This window comes from Barbus barbus (genome assembly GCF_936440315.1).
Source record: "Barbus barbus genome assembly, chromosome: 26".
NCBI lineage: Eukaryota > Metazoa > Chordata > Actinopteri > Cypriniformes > Cyprinidae > Barbus > Barbus barbus.
The window spans coordinates 3,384,515-3,404,750 of NC_136754.1; the positions used below are offsets into that span (position 1 = coordinate 3,384,515).

The 20,236-nt window shown below is 38.0% G+C and overlaps 1 protein-coding gene across 1 annotated transcript in view; it reads left to right on the forward strand.

Moving 5' to 3' along the window:
- LOC306846090 (contactin-associated protein-like 2) overlaps window positions 1–20,236 on the forward strand; it is a gene marked incomplete at both ends in the record, with an annotated part of 40,711 nt that overhangs the window by 13,175 nt on the left and 7,300 nt on the right. The window contains 17 exons of the mRNA XM_079379201.1: window positions 2,261–2,371; window positions 3,477–3,670; window positions 5,131–5,278; window positions 5,662–5,865; window positions 6,285–6,469; window positions 9,014–9,157; window positions 10,824–11,082; window positions 11,282–11,431; window positions 14,665–14,827; window positions 15,665–15,771; window positions 16,198–16,317; window positions 16,994–17,112; window positions 17,220–17,304; window positions 18,191–18,347; window positions 18,892–19,019; window positions 19,229–19,399; window positions 19,977–20,195. Of these exons, the coding sequence (XP_079235327.1) occupies window positions 2,261–2,371; window positions 3,477–3,670; window positions 5,131–5,278; window positions 5,662–5,865; window positions 6,285–6,469; window positions 9,014–9,157; window positions 10,824–11,082; window positions 11,282–11,431; window positions 14,665–14,827; window positions 15,665–15,771; window positions 16,198–16,317; window positions 16,994–17,112; window positions 17,220–17,304; window positions 18,191–18,347; window positions 18,892–19,019; window positions 19,229–19,399; window positions 19,977–20,195 (2,664 nt within the window). The remainder of the gene's footprint in view (window positions 1–2,260; window positions 2,372–3,476; window positions 3,671–5,130; window positions 5,279–5,661; window positions 5,866–6,284; window positions 6,470–9,013; window positions 9,158–10,823; window positions 11,083–11,281; window positions 11,432–14,664; window positions 14,828–15,664; window positions 15,772–16,197; window positions 16,318–16,993; window positions 17,113–17,219; window positions 17,305–18,190; window positions 18,348–18,891; window positions 19,020–19,228; window positions 19,400–19,976; window positions 20,196–20,236) is intronic.

The following is a 20,236-nucleotide window of genomic DNA, read 5'->3' on the forward strand; positions in this document are numbered from 1 at the left end:
AGCGCTCATAGGCATTCAGCATCACTGCACTAGTGTTTAGGGATTAATCGAGGGTTTTTCTTTTAATATGGGCACTTTTGTTTCTGTAGATTTGTATAAAATAAACTCTTTTGCAACATACTTTCACAATGTACAGCAGTTTGTATACATGCATCACATTTCATTAACATTTCTACCAGTGTCATTTCTACCAAATCAGGTGATTTTAGGTCTTTTATAGCATTCTGTGGTAGAAATGTCATTTTAAACATTTGAAATAAAATGAACTACTTTATCTTGCTATGCTTTTATTATCGCTATCATTTTATGTATCCTAAATACACACAATTTAAAAAATGGAGTAGATTATGGCTTGTTTTGAAATTATGCACAGGTAAAAAATTGAGTGTCTCAAACACTGACCCATATTCTATTGCTTTTACCTTGTCACATGCATCTCTTAACTTATCCTGTTGTCTTCTGTGCAAACAAGTGCATTAGCTTTTAAAAATGTTTATTAGTGGCAAAATTGTTTTTGAGATGGAATTGTTGCCATAACCATTCTCCTTTGGGTGCGTATTGACATGAGCGTGATGGTCAGCGTGTCTCGTGCTGATTAAATTAGTCAGTGCATTTCCGTATATTGGGAAATAGCCTTCTCTTAGGACCCAACCTCACCATATCTGGTTGAAGGTCAACACCGCAAATGGGCTTGCTGACATTTACGCGATCTCTGAAGGCTTCAGTAGATGGAGAACATGTCATAACGGCATCGGAACATCCTCTCACAGCAGGAAATAATCGCTCACGTCTGTTTGTGAAACCCATCTGCTGCATGATGACTCATTGAATTTTTTTTTTTCTGCTTTAACTGCTTTTGTTCATGCAGCATTTTACATACACATGCATGTTTGCTTTTAACTAGGTTAAAGTTTACTGCTAATGATTTACTTGTTTAGGTCACTTGTTTGTGGTGCCTTTCCTCTCAAACTGATTCACATATATGTTGTACATATGCATGACTGACTTTCTTCTGTTGAACACACAAAAAATATATTTTAAAATGTCAGTGGGATCCAATGTAATTTGGACTGCTATAGTGGTCAAAATATCTTAGTCCTGTACCATTTATGTACTGTTATAATATTTATTAATATTTTGTATTTTTAGCAAGAATATATTTAGCATTTATTTCTGTATTTTCAGGTTTCATTTTACTTTTAGTTTACGGTTTTAGTAATTTTGTTATGTGCTTTTGTCATTCATATATAGTAATTATACAGAATATATATATATATATATATATATATATATATATATAGTAATTTTAGTACTTCAAATTAAACTTATTTCATCATATTTATTTAGTTGCCAAGGCAAAATGTATTTTTACGTTTTTATTTTATTTTATCTTATTTTATTTATTTTAATTTATGCATTCAGCTTTATTTAACTAAAAATATAATAATTTTAGTTAACAATTACAAAACTGCATGAGACCTGGTATGGCTGAAATCCAATAATCAATAGTATTTCTTGGTATTCACAGTCATTACTTTGCCCCACTGCTGGTCATAAATATGAATGTGTGGTCATGAACATGAAAAATTCATGTAACTAAAACCGATGAATGCATTTGATAAATTTGAACTTTTAAATTTGAATTTTAAAATGCTTCGCATTGACACTGTAAATCTTGAGGCACATAAACAGAGACTCATATCCTTGAGAGAGGAGTACTCAGACTTTGGCCTTGAATTTCGCCTCCTCTGGTCTGATAAATTGGGTTACGAGGAGCCTATTTAAACTCTGCAGACTGACCGCACCCACAGCAGCCAGAAACACGAAGGGCCTTTCAGTGAGAAACGTGCTCCACTTCTGAGAGCTTTCTGCATCTCAAACCTTGACTTTCTAACAAACCTTGAATTTGCTAAGCTGAGAGATGCTGAGTTACTTTCAGATGGTGTTTTTATGTATAATGCACAGGGACAGAAATCAAGTAGATTAATTCTGACTGTTATAAAAGTGGAAAAAAGACACCAGTAACATAACAGAACAGCAAATATAAAAACTGCATGCAATGTCCGATTGTACTGAAGAGGAGATTTACAACATAATGTGGATATCTATGCACTCTTGGCACTGAATTTTACAGAAACTCAGTGATATTCTATCAGAAGCATCTTTGGCAAACATACTGTATGAATGACTGTGTTATTCTATGATTGTTATGTACAGTCTGTTAAGAAATATTTCAAGCATATGTTTTTCTCTTTTCCAGAGAGGTGTGATGAGGTGTTGGCTTCACCCCTTCCCTACAGCGCCTTCACCAGCTCCTCCGTGTTGGCAGCTGATTTTGGCGCTGGCTATGCAAAACTCAACAGGAGAGTAGGTGAGGAAGAGCTCTACAGCTGTGTTTAGAATGGAAGACTAGTTTACTACATCACTACACATCAAAAGTTTGGGATTGATAAGATGCTTTAATGTTTTTCAAAGAATTTACAGTAAAACAGTAATATTATGAAATATTATTACAATATAAAATAATGTTTTTCTATTTTAATATATTTAAAAATGTATTCCTGTGATGCAAAGCTGTATTTTCAGCATCATCACTCCAGGCTTCAATCAATGTCACATGATCCTTCAGAAGTCATTCTAAGATACTGATTTGCTGCATTTGTTGAAACATTTCTTGTTATTATTGATGTTAAAAATAGTTCATATTTGCTACATTTTTTCCAGGATTTTTTGATGAATAGAAAGTTCAATTCTTTTGTAAAATTCTAAATGTCTTTACTGTAACTTTTCATAAATTTAATGTGTCCTTGTTGAATAAAAGTATTCATTAAAAAAAAAAAAATCTTACTGATCCCAAACTTATGTACACTGTATACTGCCCTCATATTAAAAAAAGTAGTATGTGAAGTGTTCTGTGTTGTTGTCACATGACCTTATTTGGTTGCCAGTGCTGTCTATTTGTAATTTCAATTTTGTATAAATATGTCCAATTCCAAAAACAATTCCTGCAGTCACCTCCAGCTTCAGTCATTACACTGGAAGTGTAACATCTAGTCGAGTGCACTGCATTGTGGGACATGTGCAGTTTTCACTTTTGTGTGATAAGTCAATAAATGCATAAATAAAATATGCATACTGCAGAAATTGTAAGAATAGTATGGTTATTCTGAACAGCCTGTATGCCACTGTCAGGTCCGCTGCGTCTCTCTCCCCATTAGTTGACATTTAGACAGAGATGTGCAATTACTGCAGATAAAGTATAAAGGATGCATTAGGTTTTGCTTAGATTGCAAAATGGAGAAAAACATCTCTATAGATTATAATGAATTTTAATGCACATTTTGGCTACCTTTAAGGAAGTATAGTGCTAATGGGGCATTATGGCGCTGCGGTGTGGACTAAAGCATCGTAATTCAAGTTTGGCAGCATGTGCTGTTTTCACACATCAGATTTGACTTGTGCTTTATCTTTCTAAGGCAGTGGAGGATGGTCACCGTCAGACTCCGACAGGTACCAGTGGCTACAGGTGGACCTCAGGGCCAGGAAACAGATCACTGCCGTAGCAACACAGGGCAGATACAGCAGCTCTGATTGGACGAAACACTACAGGCTCCTCTACAGTGACACGGGAAGTAATTGGAAGCCATATCGGCAGGACAGCAACATATGGGTGAGTTTACAGGGACAACTGTGATTTATAGCTCAGGAACTAAATATTGTTTTTGGGTTACCTAATCTGACAGTAACAGCTGCTGCTGTGTCATACAAACTGATCCACATAGCTTTAGCCAAAAGTTAAAGTTTTCCAAGATTTTTGGACTGTCAAACTTTAATAATCCTCTTTCTTTTTAAATTAAGTGCAAGTCTTTTGTGAAATAAAAAGAGACACATATGAGATATTAGGAGTATAGAACAACATAAACCCATTTAAATTAGCCATTGAACCATTGAAAAAAGCTGAAAAAATATAAATATTAGATGAAAAATAAACTTCCAAATTCTCTGAAACGCCTTTTGGAGATGGCTTATGGTAGAGAAATGAACATTCAATTCACGGGCAACAGCTCTGGTGGACATTCCTGCAGTCAGCATGCCAATTGCACGCTCCCTCAAAACTTGCGACATATGTGACATTGTGCTGTGTGATAAAACTGCACATTTTAGAGTGGCCTTTTATTGTGGCCAGCCTAAGGCACACCTGTGCAGTAATCATGCTGTCTAATCAGCATCTTGATATGCCACGCCTGTGAGGTGGATGGATTATCTCAGCAAAGGAGAAGTGCTCACTAACACAGATTTAGACAGATTTGTGAACAATATTTGAAAGACATAGGCCTTTTGTGTACATAGAAAAAGTCTTAGATCTTTGAGTTCAGCTCATGAAAAATGCGAGTGTTGCGTTTATAATTTTGGTCAGTGTAATTGCTAAAACTTAAACTAAAATTGAAAAGAAAACTGAAAATATAAAAATAAAAGTTACTAAGCTATAAAATATTACTAAATACCTTAATAGTAAATAAATAACACTAAAAAAGAACACTGGTATAAATCTATAAAAATGTATGTGGATAGTGTTCATGCATATTTATGAACTTAATTTATATTTATGAAATCTATTCTGAAATTCTGTAATTTTTTTCTCTGATAAGCTGGAGACTTATGCACATGTTTCTTGTTTTAATCACAATGTTCCCTGAGAAACAATTGAAACATTTCCATTTGTTCTTGGTTTAATCTCTGCTCTCTAGGGGAAGAATTTGACAAATTAAGGAGATCTCAGTTTTCACTTTCCTATGATTTCCTCTATAGCATTACAACGTTCATAAACTGCCTCATAAATGGATTTTATTTCGAATTTTCTGAAGCTAATATCATGCATACTTTTATCTCAAGATTTGTAAATGCAATTACACTCATTCCTCACAACACATTGCACACATATTTCCCTCATTCATAAACAGTGCTTATGACAAGAAATTAAGATGCAAAGGCAGTTCTCCTGGAAATACGCTTCCAGAGCCTGTCGTATTGATCTGTGTACGCAGAACCAACAGTAATGGAGTGTCTCACTCACAGGAGGAGGTTTTCTCGATGCCTTTATAAAGTGTGCTTCCCTTCTTCCTGCCTCAGACATTTTCAGGTAACTGGAACTCAGAGCGGGCTGTGCGCCATGAACTCCAGCACCCTTTCATGGCCCAATTCGTGCGTTTCATCCCGCTGCACTGGAGTGAGGAGGGGAGAATTGGGCTGAGAGTGGAGCTCTATGGCTGCGCTTACTGTGAGTGTTGTAGGAGTGATCCTTGATGTATCTTTCACACATTTTAGAGGGGTCATTTTTACACATTTGAATCATTTTTAACCCTTTCGTTACCTAACACCTTTATACATTGCACACTTTTTGTTTGGTCCAATACTGTATAGCTGCATTATTCTTCAATAATAGTCTCTTTTATATATATAGTGTATATAATGCACATGAAATGTTTATTTCAAGATCAAGGATAAATCTGCATAATAATTTATGATATGGCCCCTTTAAAAGCAAATACATTTAGTTTCACCACTGTTGCATCATAAACTTGTTTGGATTGGAGAAAGTGTTGTAAGGCTGAGGAAGACTTCATATGTTTGTTTGTGACTGACCCATATTCCTGCGTTCAGGGGCGGATGTGATCAGCTTTGACGGCCAGGGAGTGATTTCCTATCGATTTAGACAGAAAAAGATGAAGATCTTGAAGGACGTGATATCACTCAAGTTTAAGACTACTAAAGGAGACGGCATTCTTCTGCATGGAGAGGGACAGCAGGGCGATTATATCACTCTAGAGCTGCGGCGAGCCAAACTCCTGCTGCAGATCAACCTGGGTAAAAGATTTAATTCAAAGAGTGACGGCGACACACTACCATTCACAACTTTTTTACCACAAATTCATACTTTTAGTCCGTAAGGATGCATTAAATTGATTAAAAGTAGCAGTATAAACATTTATAGAGTTGCAAAGATTTCTATTTCAAATACATACATGTTCTTTTCCACAAAAATATGAAGCAGCACAACTATTTTCCACATTGATAATAATAAGCAATGTTCCTTGAGCAGCAAATCAGCACATTAGAATGATTTCTGAAGGATCATGTGACACCGAAAGCTGGAGTAATGATGCTGATATAAGTATTAGTATAAATATTGTCTTTTTTGTCTCCTTTGCCATTGTAGAAAGGATCCCCGTTTGACCTGTCTGACCCATTTCACTAATGGCTTTTGACCCTTGTGTCTATTACAGGCAGTAATCAGTACGGCTCCATTCAGGGTCACACATCGGTGTCTAGCGGCAGTCTGCTGGATGACGATCACTGGCACTCTGTTCTGATTGAACGCTACAGACGCAGTGTTAACTTCACGCTCGACCAGCACACGCAGAGCTTCCGCACCAACGGAGAGTTTGACCATCTGGACCTGGACTACGAAGTAAATGACAGATTTCAAATAAATCTAAATGTTTGGTGAAATCATGAGTAATTTATAGGATTATTCATCAATAAATACAGTTGGGAGGTCAGACAACTATATTCTTAAAGAAATATTTTATCTGTATTATTTACTTTTCATTACTTGAAATAAAATTAAATGAAATATACTGTAAATTTAGTGAAAAATCAGCTAAAGTAAAAATTAATAAAAACCTAAACAGTGTTATTTTAGCATCGAGATACTATTGTAGTTTTTAGTAATATTTTGAATCAGTTATTATTTTCATATTTTCTTTTAATATTCTTTTTATATTTTGCACCTTTTATATTTTTATTTTTGTCATTTTTTATATATGTGCATATATCGGTTTATTCGTTTTTGTTTTGATTTGATTTAATTATATTTATTTTAGTACATCATGTTTAACTAATAATAATAATATACACTGACCAAAATTATGAACGCCACACTTTTTGTTTTTTGCCCCCATTTTTCATGAGCTGAACTCAAAGATCTAAGACTTTTTCTATGTACACAAAAGGCCTATTTCTCTCAAATATTGTTCACAAATCTGTCTAAATCTGTGTTAGTGAGCACTTCTTCCACCTCACAGGTGTGGCATATCAAGATGCTGATTAGACAGCATGATTATTGCACAGGTGTTCGTTAGGCTGGCCACAATAAAAGTTTTATCAAACCGCACAATGCCACAGATGTCGCAAGTTTTGAGGGAGCGTGCAATTGGCATGCTGACTGCAGGAATGTCCACCAGAGCTGTTGCCCGTGAATTTAATGTTAATTTCTCTACCATAAGCCGTCTCCAAAGGCGTTTCAGAGAATTTGGCAGTACATGCAACCGGCCTCACAATCGCAGACAACGTGTAACCACACCAGCCCAGGACCTCCACATCCAGCATCTTCACCTCCAATATCGTCTTAGACCAGCCACCCAGACAGCTGCTACAACAATCGGTTTGCATAACCAAAGAATTTCTGCACAAACTGTCAGAAACCGTCTCAGGGAAGCTCATCTACATGCTCTTCGTCCTCATTGTGGTCTCGACCTGACTGCAGTTTGTCGTCGTAACCCACTTGAGTGGGCAAATGCTCACATTCGATGGCGTTTGGCACTTTGGAGAGGTGTTCTCTTCATGGATGAATCGCGGTTTTCACTGTACAGGGCAGATGGCAGACAACGTGTATGGCATCGTGTGAGTGAGCGGTTTGCTGATGTCAACGTTGTGGATTGAGTGGTCCATGGTGGCGGTGGGGTTATGGTATGGGCAGGTGTATGTTATGGACAACGAACACAGGTGCATTTTATTGATGCCATTTTTAATGCACAGAGATACCGTGACAAGATCCTGAGGCTCATTGTTGTGCCATTCATCCACGACCATCACCACATGTTGCAGAATGATAATGCACGGCCCCATGTTGCAAGGATCTGTACATAATTCCTGGAAGCTGAAAACATCCCAGTTCTTGCATGGCCAGCATACTCACCGGACATATCACCCATTGAGCATGTGTGGGATGCTCTGGATCGGCGTATACGACAGCGTGTTCCAGTTCCTGCCAATGCCCAGCAACTTCGCACAGTCATTGAAGAGGAGTGGACAACCTTATCAACTCTATGCGAAGGAGATGTGTTGCACTGCATGAGGCAAATGGTGGTCACACCAGATATTGACTGGTTTTCGGACCCCCCAAATACAGTAAAACTGCACATTTTAGAGTGGCCTTTTATTGTGGCCAGCCTAAGGCACACCTGTGCAATAATCATGCTGTCTAATCAGCATCTTGATATGCCACATTTGTGAGGTGGATGGATTATCTCAGAAAAGAAGTGCTCACTAACACAGATTTAGACAGATTTGTGAACAATATTTGAGAGAAATAGGCCTTTTGTGTACATAGAAAAAGTCTTAGATCTGTGAGTTCAGCTCATGAAAAATGGGGAAAAAAACAAAAGTGTTGCGTTTATAATTTTGGTCAGTGTATAATAATATATAGTTTATACGTAATGTGTATATAGACATACACATGAGTTATATATATGTTTTTTTTTTTATGGTTTTCATTTTTGTTTCAGTTCTGGTCTTAGGTAACTATAAGAAGCCTGAACAGAAAATATGAAAATAACATCTAATTCACAATATTGCTAATAGTACCTCAATGATAAAGCATTTCAGAACTGAACACATGCAATTTTAACTTTTTGGGTAAACTATCCCGTTAATATCACGGAAAAAGCATTAGCACAATTACATATTTGCATATTATGTAATAAAGCCTCAGTCCTCTCTCTTCTTCCTCTCACGTTTCATTTACAGCTCTCCCCCGCTCCGTTTCATCATTTTACCCCAGCGCTGCTGGGATTTGGGTCTTTAGCACACTAAATATTGCGTTCTCTGGGTGGCATTTATTCAAACAGATAGATAGCGTAGATAAGATTAGATGAGATTAATGTTCGGCTATCTGTACTATAGATGGTAATTGTTTCCATCACTTTCACTGTACCTTGGTGTCTATTCCCAGATTACATTTGGAGGGATGCCAGTGTCTGCCAAGCCCAGCTCAGGGGGCAGAGAGAACTACATCGGCTGCATGGAGGCCATTCATTACAACGGGGACAACATCACTAACCTCGCACGCAGGAGAAAAGTAGACACCTCCAGCTTCGTACGTGCCAAATTTGCATGTCTATTTTTATCAAATGAACACCGCAGAGCTCTGCAATGTCTTGTGGAGATAATTCAGGAGCTTCACAGTTTGCTGTTGCTGGGTGTTACGCTGCTCCAAGACAAATATATTTCTGGTACTTCTGCTGGAATCACAAAGCTGCTTGTTTTCAAACTTTTGTATTGACAGAAACTGGGACTGTCAATATATTAAAATAAATGTAATTCAAAATGTAAAACAAATAATTAAAATAAGTATGCTTACTTTATATTAAATTATATTAAAATCTGCGTAATTAAATTCTATAATTTCAGAAGAATAAAGAACTGAATGTTCAATAATACATTTATGTGACACATGGTATAAGGTTATAGGATGAGGATAATTCACAGATTCACAGTTTCTACTCAGTAAAATGTTTTGCAGCTTGACATAACTAGAAAAATGTGTATTTATTGTAGAAATGTTCATGAGTTTTTAAGATTTAAAGCCACAAATTTCTCAGTAGTTTCTACTCAAAATATTTATATTGTATATATAAAATATATAAATAAATAATATTAAATAAATATAATGTTTAAAATAAATTATATTATATAAATATACACTATAATTTATAATACTATATACTCACAGTATTTTAGAGAACTAGAAAAAAAATGAATTTTGAGATTTTATTAATGTCACTGACATTTCTGGGTATAGAAATCTCACTTTTAAAAAGTCCTTAATCCAATTTTTTTTCCAAGACCACAAAAATCATATTTTTAAATAAAACATCTTTTTAGAACAAATGAAGAAAAAGAATCAGTTTCATCTTGGATTTGAGTTGATTTAGCATATTTAAAAACTTGTTTTTTTCTTATATTTAACCATTTTAAGCCTCAGCCCCTTAAATTGAGAAACACTGCTTTAAAATATTTCATTATGTCTGGTTACAACTGACAAGAAATCAAAATGTCCTTTCCTTTGCTTTCTTAATACATATTTTAAGCATTCTGTTGTTTTCAGTGCTTTCTCTAATTCGATACTTTGTATTGTTTACAGTAATCCCAGCTCCCGAAGGTTTGCAGCTTCTATTTCTCACATTAAATATTCAGTAGATACAGTTCCTCTCCCTGCGCTGACCTCAGTCATAAACAGAGGTTTCCTTCCCTTTCCCACAGTGCTCTGGGTGTGTGAGGACAGACAGTAATTGAGAAGTGCTGTCACTCTCTGTGCGTGTTCTGTGATTTTTCACAATGACTACATAATGAGTGGCGGTTATTGTCCACAGTCCCTTTTTGTGCAGGAAAATACAGTTTGTGCCAGTTTAAGGTGATTGAGTGAAGTTTTGAAACATAGTAGCTGCTTTTCCTGGTCTAAGGTGATCTGACAACCTTAAAGGTACTTTAACCACTGGCTGGGATTTCAGACATCTAGACCAGTGTGGACCAGCTAGAAACTAGACTAAACCTTCTACCACCTTAAGCTGGTTTTAGCTGGATTTTCCAGTTGGATCCTATGCAGGTTTCCTGATTAATACTCCCTCTTCAATCAATCTGTCCTTGGAAATTCTACTGTAAAGTTGTGATCATTCCTGTAGTGGTGTGTGTTGAACTCCTTGAAAAACACTTTCATTTGAAATGTTTCATAATTTTCATTTCATCTGCTGTTTCCATTCCAGCTTAACCTGACGTTCTCCTGTGCGGAATCACACACGTTCCCGGCCTTCTTTAACTCCACCAGCTCCTTGCAGCTTCCGGGTCGGACTGATGCAGACACGGTGTCGGTCCAACTGCAGTTTCGGACGTGGAACCCCAGTGGTCTGCTGTTCTTTACCCCGCTCATGCCTGGAGGGGTGGAGGTCAGCCTGGTGGAGGGTAAAGTTACCGTCCACATCTACGTCACACTGGGCAAGAACACACGCGTGGACATATCCTCAGGTAACATCACACCTGAAGACGCACATCCAGAGCTCTCTCAGTTTCTAGACTTTCTGTACAGTTTCAGCTTGGAAAATCCTTGTAGCAACACACTAGCATGCATTTAGATCTCCTTAACTATCATATCAACCAGTAAAACACACACACACACACAAAAATCTGATTTTGTCATTGCTTATGCTGAAGTGTTTCTCTGCAGGTTCTGGTCTTAATGACGGACAGTGGCACAGCGTTCACTTCCTGGCACTGGAAAGCATTGCCATGTTGACCATCAATGGAGACGAGATGTCCACAGTGCGAGCTGCTCTCCCCATTCAGATCAGGACTGGAGGAGATTACTTTTTCGGCGGTAATTGTATTTTTATTTGGAAAATTAAAAAAAACTCAAATTGTTTATTATTTTTATATATATTAGAGCTGTCAAATTGAGTAATCGCAATTAATCGCATCCAAAATAAAAGTTTGTTTACATAATATGTGTGTGTACTGTGTGTATTTATATGTATATATAAATACACATACATGTATATATATTTAAGAAATGTTTTATTTTGGGTGCAATTAATTGCTATTACTCAATTTGACAGCTCTAATTTATATAAAAAAATAATAAACAATTTTACCGTTTGCAATTATTGGATGGGAGCCACACTACAAATAATGTTTGGTGAAGGGAAAACCGTGGGTTAAATAGAACCCGTGTTAACAGTGCTGTGTTAATTCGTTATTATTTCTTTAATGTGGATATCCCTAAATTCAACACAAGAAACTTTTTCTTCACACAAGTTGCTGTCTGACATGTTTTTCTGGTCCCTTTTGATTGACAGGATATAATCGGTCCTGATCATCATTTGTTTTAAACAATAGCCGATAATACCGTTAATTGTTTTTACTGTATCAGCCGATACATTTGTACATCCCTAATATAAATATATACTTGTTTATACAAAAACAATTAAGTTACAATTAAATTCAATGCTGATGGATACTTGAATTGTTAAAGAAGATGTGCTGTTCAGATCTAGAAACGCTCTTCATTAACTGCAAGCCGTTCTATTCGCCGCGGGAGTTCTGCTTGTTCATTCTCATGAGTGTCTACATTCCACCGCAAGCGCACGTGAGCACAGCTTTACAGAAACTCGCTGATCTGATCACAGAGAGTAAGCAACAACACCCGGACTCTGTTTTAATCATTCTCGGGGACTTTAATAAAGCAAATCTCTCCCGCGAAAATACAGACAGCACATCACATGTCCCACTAGAGACAACAGAGAGTAATATATTGGATCACTGTTACACAACAATAAAGGACGCATATCACTCGGTTCCACGAGCAGCTTTAGGACTCTCTGATCACTGTTTGGTTCATCTTATTCCGACCCACAGGCAGAAACTTAAATCTGCATAACCTGTATTAAGATCTGTTAAAAGATGGACTAATGAAATAGAGGAAGAAAATAGACGGGGAAGTCGTGGCCTAATGGTTAGAGAGTCGGCCTTGTAATCCAAAGGTTGCGGGTTCGAGTCTCCGGCCGGCAGGAATTGTAGGTGGGGGGAGTGAATGTCCAGCGCTCTCTCCACCCTCAATACCACGACTGAGGTGCCCTTGAGCAAGGCACCGAACCCCCAACTGCTCCCCGGGCGCTGCAGCATAAAATGGCTGCCCACTGCTCCGGGTGTATGTTCACGGTGTGTGTGTGTTCACTGCTGTGTGTGTGCACGTTGGATGGGTTAAATGCAGAGCACGAATTCTGAGTATGGGTCACCATACTTGGCTGAATGTCACTTCACTTAGAGCGGGATCTACAAGCCTGTTTCAACCTCACTGATTGGACTGTTTTTGAAGCCGCTGCCACCGATCTAGACGAGCTAGAGACTGTAACATTTTATATCAGTTTCTGTGAGGATATGTGCATTCCTAACAGGACTCATCTAATCTACAACAATGACAAACCATGGTTCACTGCAAAACTCAGACAGCTCCATCAGGCCAAAGAAGATGCTTACAGAAAGGGGGATAAAGTCTTGTACAAACAGGCCAAATACACACTGGAAAAGGAGATCAGAGCGCCAAAGAGGAATTATTCTGACAAGCTCAGGAAAAAAAATTCTTCCAGTGATCCGGCTTCAGTGTGGATAGGCATGAAGGACATCACCAGTTACAGGACACCATCCCCCAGCTCTCTGGAGAATCAACACCTGGCAGACGACTTGAACCACTTTTATTGTCGTTTTGAAAGATCACCCCACACCCGTCCTGAACTCCTCTCCACACAACCATTCACACCTCCAGCAACCCCTCTCTCCCCCACACCTACGATTCAAATCAGCGAAGAAGATGTGTGCCAGGTCTTCCAGAAGAACAAAATAAGGAATGCACCAGGCCCAGACGGTGTGTCACCAGCTTGCCTAAAAACCTGTGCTGACCATCTGGCCCCCATCTTCACACAGTTCTTCAACAGATCACTGGAGCTGTGCAAAGTCCCCTCATGCTTCAAACGCTCCACTGATCGGCCTCATTCAGGACGGTGACGAGTCTGCTTACAGACAGGAGGTTAAGGAGCTGGCTGTCTGGTGCAGTCTTAACAACCTGGAGCTTAACATGCTCAAAACTGTGGAGATGATAGTGGACTTCAGGAGAAACCCCCCTGCTCTCCCCCCACTCACCATCATGAACAGCACCGTGACTGCAGTGGAATCATTCAGATTCCTGGGCATCACCATCTCTCAGGACCTGAAGTGGGATATTCACATAGACTCCATTGTCAGGAAGGCCCAGCAGAGGCTGTACTTTCTTCGCCAGCTGAGGAAGTTCAACCTGCCACAGGAGCTGCTGAAACAGTTCTACTCTGCCATCATTGAATCCATCCTCTGCACTTCTATAACTGTCTGGTTCAGCTCAGCTACCAAATCTGACCTCAGAAGACTACGGAGGGTGGTCCGGACTGCTGAGCAGTTGTGGGTTGTGCATTGGTACAACCCTCCCCACTCTCCAAGAACCGTACTTATCCAGAGTAAGCAAAGGGGCTGTTAAAATCACTCTGGACCCCTCACACCCAGCACGCTCCCTCTTTGAACTGTTACCATCTGGTCGACGCTACAGAGCTCTGAGCACCAGAACGACCAGACATAGGAACAGTTTCTTCCCTCAGGCAATCCATCTCATGAACACTCAACAATAAACGTGGAACACACAACTATAATACATTATCCATTCACCACACTCACTAATTTTATCTTTATTTTCTCATTTCTAATTTGCAAATACTTGACCTGTACATACATAGTTGTCTATATTATACTGTATATTGTGTTTTTGCTGCTTTGTACATTGCCTTTTAGTTAATTGTTGTTATTCTTTTATTATCTTGTGTCCTGTCCTGTTGCTGTCTTTCTGTTGCACTGTGGCGCTTCTGTCACTACAACAAATTCCTTGTATGTGTAAACATACTTGGCCAATAAAGCTCATTCTGATTCTGATTCTGATTCTGAATGTAAGCATCTTCCTAGAAAGGCTTGATCTGCTTTGCATGAAAACTCATTTGAGAGTACAGATTTTAATTTCCTTGTCACCATGTGCAGGATACTTCCCGCGGACAGACCTTTCTCCATCACAGCGCTCCTTTCAGGGTTGCATGCAGCTCATACATGTCGATGACCAGTTGGTCGACCTGCAGTCTGTGGAGCACGGCATGCTGGGTAGCTTTGAGAACGTCAGTCTGGATATGTGTGCCATCATAGACAGGTAATGCATTCTCGGTATGGACTTGCACTGAATTGAATTTTCATACAGCCACAACTGTTTTACAGGTTTATGCATAATCTGCTTTGTAAAAGTCAACAGGCGCTCCCCTTACAGCATTGCTTTTCATATGGTAATGTCACGTCTCCCCGCGATAAAGCCAAGTCTCCATACCCATCCATATTCATTCATGAACCCACTGCACTACGCTCTCACGGCTGACTCTGCAGACTAATGAACAGATGTTTGCCTTTGTTCGCAGTGTTCTGATCAAAGCCACTGCTGTATTTTGATTGTCATTTTTTGCCCAAAAAGCAATAAGATGTTCCTCGAGTCGTGCCACTGGTTGCTTTATTAGAGTCACAGTGACTTTTAAAGCTGTGAAGCCTCTTCGAGGAGCTTATGCAAGACACATCTGACACTCTTCAGCAGGAGTTCCTCAAAGCTCTGTCACGTGTCCTGCCCCCGTTTGATCAGGACGACTGTGTTAACATGCAGGATCAGGGGAACCTCTCCGCTGATCTGATACTTCTGCAGACTGCGGAAGTGAGGTTTTATAGAGCTACAAAGAGCAGAGATTATTAAACAGGGCAATGACTCAACAATGCAGCTTCTCGACTGGCATTACTTCAGAAAGTGGCAACATGAAACTTTTTTTTCTCCAACTAACCGGCTAATTAAAATTTGGTCGACTACACATTTCCTTGTCAACTATTATATATAATTTTTTTTTATATAAATCTCCTAACCCTAGCTTCCTTTTTTAAATGCAAAACATCAGTAAAACATCCTTCCAGCTTCTAGTCATTTCCAGTGTCTTTAATCTCTCTCTTTTTCTAGGTGTATACCAAACCACTGTGAACACGGAGGCAAGTGCTCTCAAACTGGAGACACATTTAAATGTGCCTGTGAAGGCACTGGATACTCTGGTGCCATCTGCCACAACTGTAAGCCATCTAAAATCATATCGCCCACATTTATTTGAGCATATTTGGGTACTAATTTCTCTGAAGCTGCTGCTATGTAGAAATAGCAAATAGACTCTTGCTGCATCAATCAACATTTTGAGCTTCACAAAGAACATTGTATAAGTCATCAGCATACTCGTGTCCTAAAGAACAGGGAAACCAATCAACTGATTTAAAGAACCTGTAATGAAAGATTTTTTTAATCTCCAAGAAACCATATAACAAATTTTATGTACCTTACATGCAAAGAACCTTACAGAATAGAGATTTTGGTTTGGAATTGTCATTATTATGCTAGGATATTTATTTTATTATTTATTTAGCTGACTGGTCCTCAGAAATGAAGCATTGTAGATTTTCTTGCAGTGGTGGCTGTTTCGATGCTTACGATGTGTGTTTCTGCAGCTGTGTACGAGCAGTCCTGTGAGGAGTACAAACACTTAGGCCGAAGCTCAGACACATACTGGATCGATCCGGACAGCAGCGGACCCCTCGAGCCATTCAGAGTCACCTGCAATATGATGGGTCAGAACCATATATGAAAGAATATTTATAAAATATTCTGAATATATATGAAATATTTAAAACAAAACACAATATCAGCAGGATAATGTGAAGTATGCACATATAAAGTTGTTTGTATTATATAAATATATTTAAATATATTTCTATAAGAATATATAAAATATACATATATAAATATATATATATTTTTTAATTAAATTAAAATAAATATATATTTATTTAAATAAATAACTATATATATATATATATATATATATATATAAAACACAATATCCGTGGGTTCATGAGTAGCATGCACATCTGAAGTTGCTAATATATTCATATCATGTGTTAATATATTCATTGTCATAACAAGGAATTCATTAACACATAATCTCGCACATTCACACATCAGTGACCCCTTTGGTACTAAATAAATGACTAAATTATGACTGTCTGTGGTGCATGAAACCTTAAATAACATTATAAAACTTACTATTATAAAACCTTACTTACATTATATGTTTCATTTCACTGTGTACACAATATTTGTTGTGGAATATATTTTTTAAATGTGATATTACTCCTTTAAGCAACAAAAACATCCGATGGTTTCTCCAAAACTGAGTGCATATCATAGAAATATATCAATACCTGAATACTCACTGACTAGTACACTTGTATATGTGTATTCCAGAAGACAAAGTGTGGACAACCATAGTGAATGACCTTCCAGCTCAAAGCTCTGTGTCATCGGGTTCCAGACCTGAAGACAAGACTGTGCTCACACTCAATTACAGCATGTCTGCTGAACAGGTGACGCTTAAAACTGTGTGAATTTAACAATGAAAACTGTTACACCTAACCAACAGATGCTGAATGTGGTGCTCACCTGCAGAGCTGCTCATGTTTTTGTGTTTCAGATGAACGGCGTCACCAGCAGCGCTGAATTCTGCGAGCAGCACGTGGCGTACATGTGCTACAAATCACACCTGCTCAACTCACCAGGTAAATGATCCTAAAAACTCATGGTGCTCATAAGAACATTTTGTTGCTTTAAAGGAATAGTTCACCCAAAATGAAAATTAGCTGAAAATGTGCTCACTCCCAAGCCATTCAAAATGTAGATGAGTTTGTTTCTTCATCAGAACAGATTTGGAGAAATTTAGCATTCCATCACTTGCTCACCAGTGGATCCTCTGCAGTGAATGGGTACCGTCAGAATGAGAGTCCAAACAGCTGATTAAAACATCACAATAATCCACAAGTAATCCACACCACTCCAGGCCATCAGTTAATGTCTTGTGAGAAACAAATCCGTCATTAAGGCGTTTTTAACTTTAAAGTATTGCTTCTGGCTAAAATATCAGTCCTCTATCCATAATATTGCTTTTTTTCTGTGATAAAGTCATCTTGTCTGAATCAGGAGAGAAATATGCAGATCAAACACCATTTGCAAACAAAATCAGTCCAAAATAGTTCTAAACAAAAATTTTATTAGAGAACAACAAGAGGATGGACTTTTTCACCGGAAGAATAATGATTATGGATTATGGAGTGGTATTTTGGCCAGAAGCGACAGTTTAAAGTTAAAACATATTAATGATGGATTTGTTTCTTATAAACATGCAGCTTTTTGCTTCACAAGTTAATGAATGGACTGGAGTGGTGTGTATTACTTGTTGATTATTGTGATGTTTTTATCAGCTGTTTGGACTCTCATTCTGACGGTACCCATTCACTGCAGAGGATCCATTGGTGAGAAAGTAATGTAATGCAAAATTTCTCCAAATGTGTTCCCATGAAGAAATAAATTAATCAACATCTTGGATGGCCTGAAGATGACTAAATTGTCAGATCTTTTAAGATCTTTTTTTTTGTTTTTTTGTCTTAGATGGCTCTCCATCCACATGGTGGGTCGGCAGGGGAAATGAGAAGCACTTCTACTGGGGCGGATCAGGACCAGGTGTGCAGAAATGTGCCTGTGGCATTGAACGCAACTGCACAGATCCCAGATACTACTGCAACTGTGATGCAGATCTGAGACAATGGTGAGATCTTACTCCCTTCTCTTTTGCTAAAGGAAATTAGTAGGACTTTAAAGTTGGATGGCATTTTGCAGAGGACAGAGAGAAAAGCCAGCTGTACACAGTCCTGGTGGCCTCATAGTTATATGGGATGCTTTGATTAGCCAGGAAAAGTGGTAATTTTTGACCCAAAATGACCCAAAACATTTGAATAGTAGCTTATGTAGTGCACGACATACTAATTTTCTTTATGCATGGAAATGCAATGCGCTCAACTTACATTTCATAAACAACCACAATTTTTAATACCTCCTCCATGACTCTGTGAACTAAAATGGAATTTGGATTTAAACAAATGCATACTAAATACATTTATGTATAACTGGATGTCTTTCTCTGGATTAACCTAATAAATTATTACACATTTTTACATACTAGACAGTGTGAAGTATGTGCTATGCAGTAAGCAGTACGCTAATATTCCAGCTCCTATCTGCTAAATTGCACAATGCTATATTGCCCCCTTGTGGTCCATAATTCTTCCTCTGCATCGTGTTTGTTTCTCCAGGAAAGAAGATGCTGGTGTGTTGATGTATAAGGACCATCTGCCTGTCAGTCAGGTGGTGGTTGGTGATGTACACCGCTCTGGATCTGAAGCCAGACTCACTGTTGGGCCGCTGCGCTGTCAGGGAGATCGTAAGTGCAAAAGTGCTTAAAAATGTATCAACTACACACAAACAACCACAGGCCTACCCTCAGAACTAACTGTAACCTACCCTTAATATCAATGTGAAATTATAGGTTGATAACCTCAAATTATGTTTAATGGCAGTAGAAATGACACACCGCAGCTTTAAATTTGACCAAAACAGACATCTATTGAGTTGTCAGTGTTTCTTTTATAGGTCACTTCTGGAACGCAGCGTCCTTCAACACACCTGCATCTTATCTTCATTTTCCCACCTTCCAAGCCGAGACCAGTGCAGACGTCTCCTTCTATTTTAAGACTTCAGCCTCACACGGTGTCTTTCTGGAAAACCTTGGCAATCCGGATTTTATTCGCTTAGAACTCAAATGTAAGTCTACATACTTTTATCACCTCATCTTGAGTAGGATTGCTGTAAAGCTTTCAATGAATCCTGTCTTATCTGCGTATTGTTAAGAACTGTGCTTTGAGTTTCTTTACTCATCAGACACAGGAAGTAAATTACAGTTATCTTTCCACCGGTGTGATTATAGTTTCATACTATTTATATTTAGATTTATACCACTGTCATATTTATTTATTTTTATATTTTAATTTTTTATTTTAATTTATTAAAATTAACATGTTAAAATACATTTATTTTTAATTTATTAATAAGATTTACTGATTTTGTTTTGTACTTTTTTATTTATATTATTATTATTTATTTAAACTACATGTACATTATTTAAACTTTTTAGCTTTATTTCAGTTTTAGTAGTTTTAGTACTTAAACCTCAAATTAAATCTTAGTTGCAAAGGCAACATTTCGAATATTCGTTAAATTTTTAAAGGTTGCTTTTCATCTAATATTTTTATTTCTGTTTCCTTTCATTAGATTTTTATTTGATAATTTTTAAATAGCTTTTAATAGTTTTAGTTAACAGTAACAACACTGCTTCCCACAGCTGCTACAGTGGTGTCCTTCTCATTTGATGTGGGTAACGGGCCGGTGGAACTAACCCTACGCTCATCTACACCCCTCAATGATGACGAGTGGCACAGGGTGGAGGCGGAGCGGAATATTAAAGAGGCCGTTTTGCGATTGGACAAGGTGCATAGGGAGGCGCAGTCGGCCCCGCCTCAGGGCCACACCCGCCTGCAGCTCTTCAGCCAGCTGTTTGTAGGTAAGATCTCCAGCAGATGTTTGGGAAGCAGACGTTTAGCA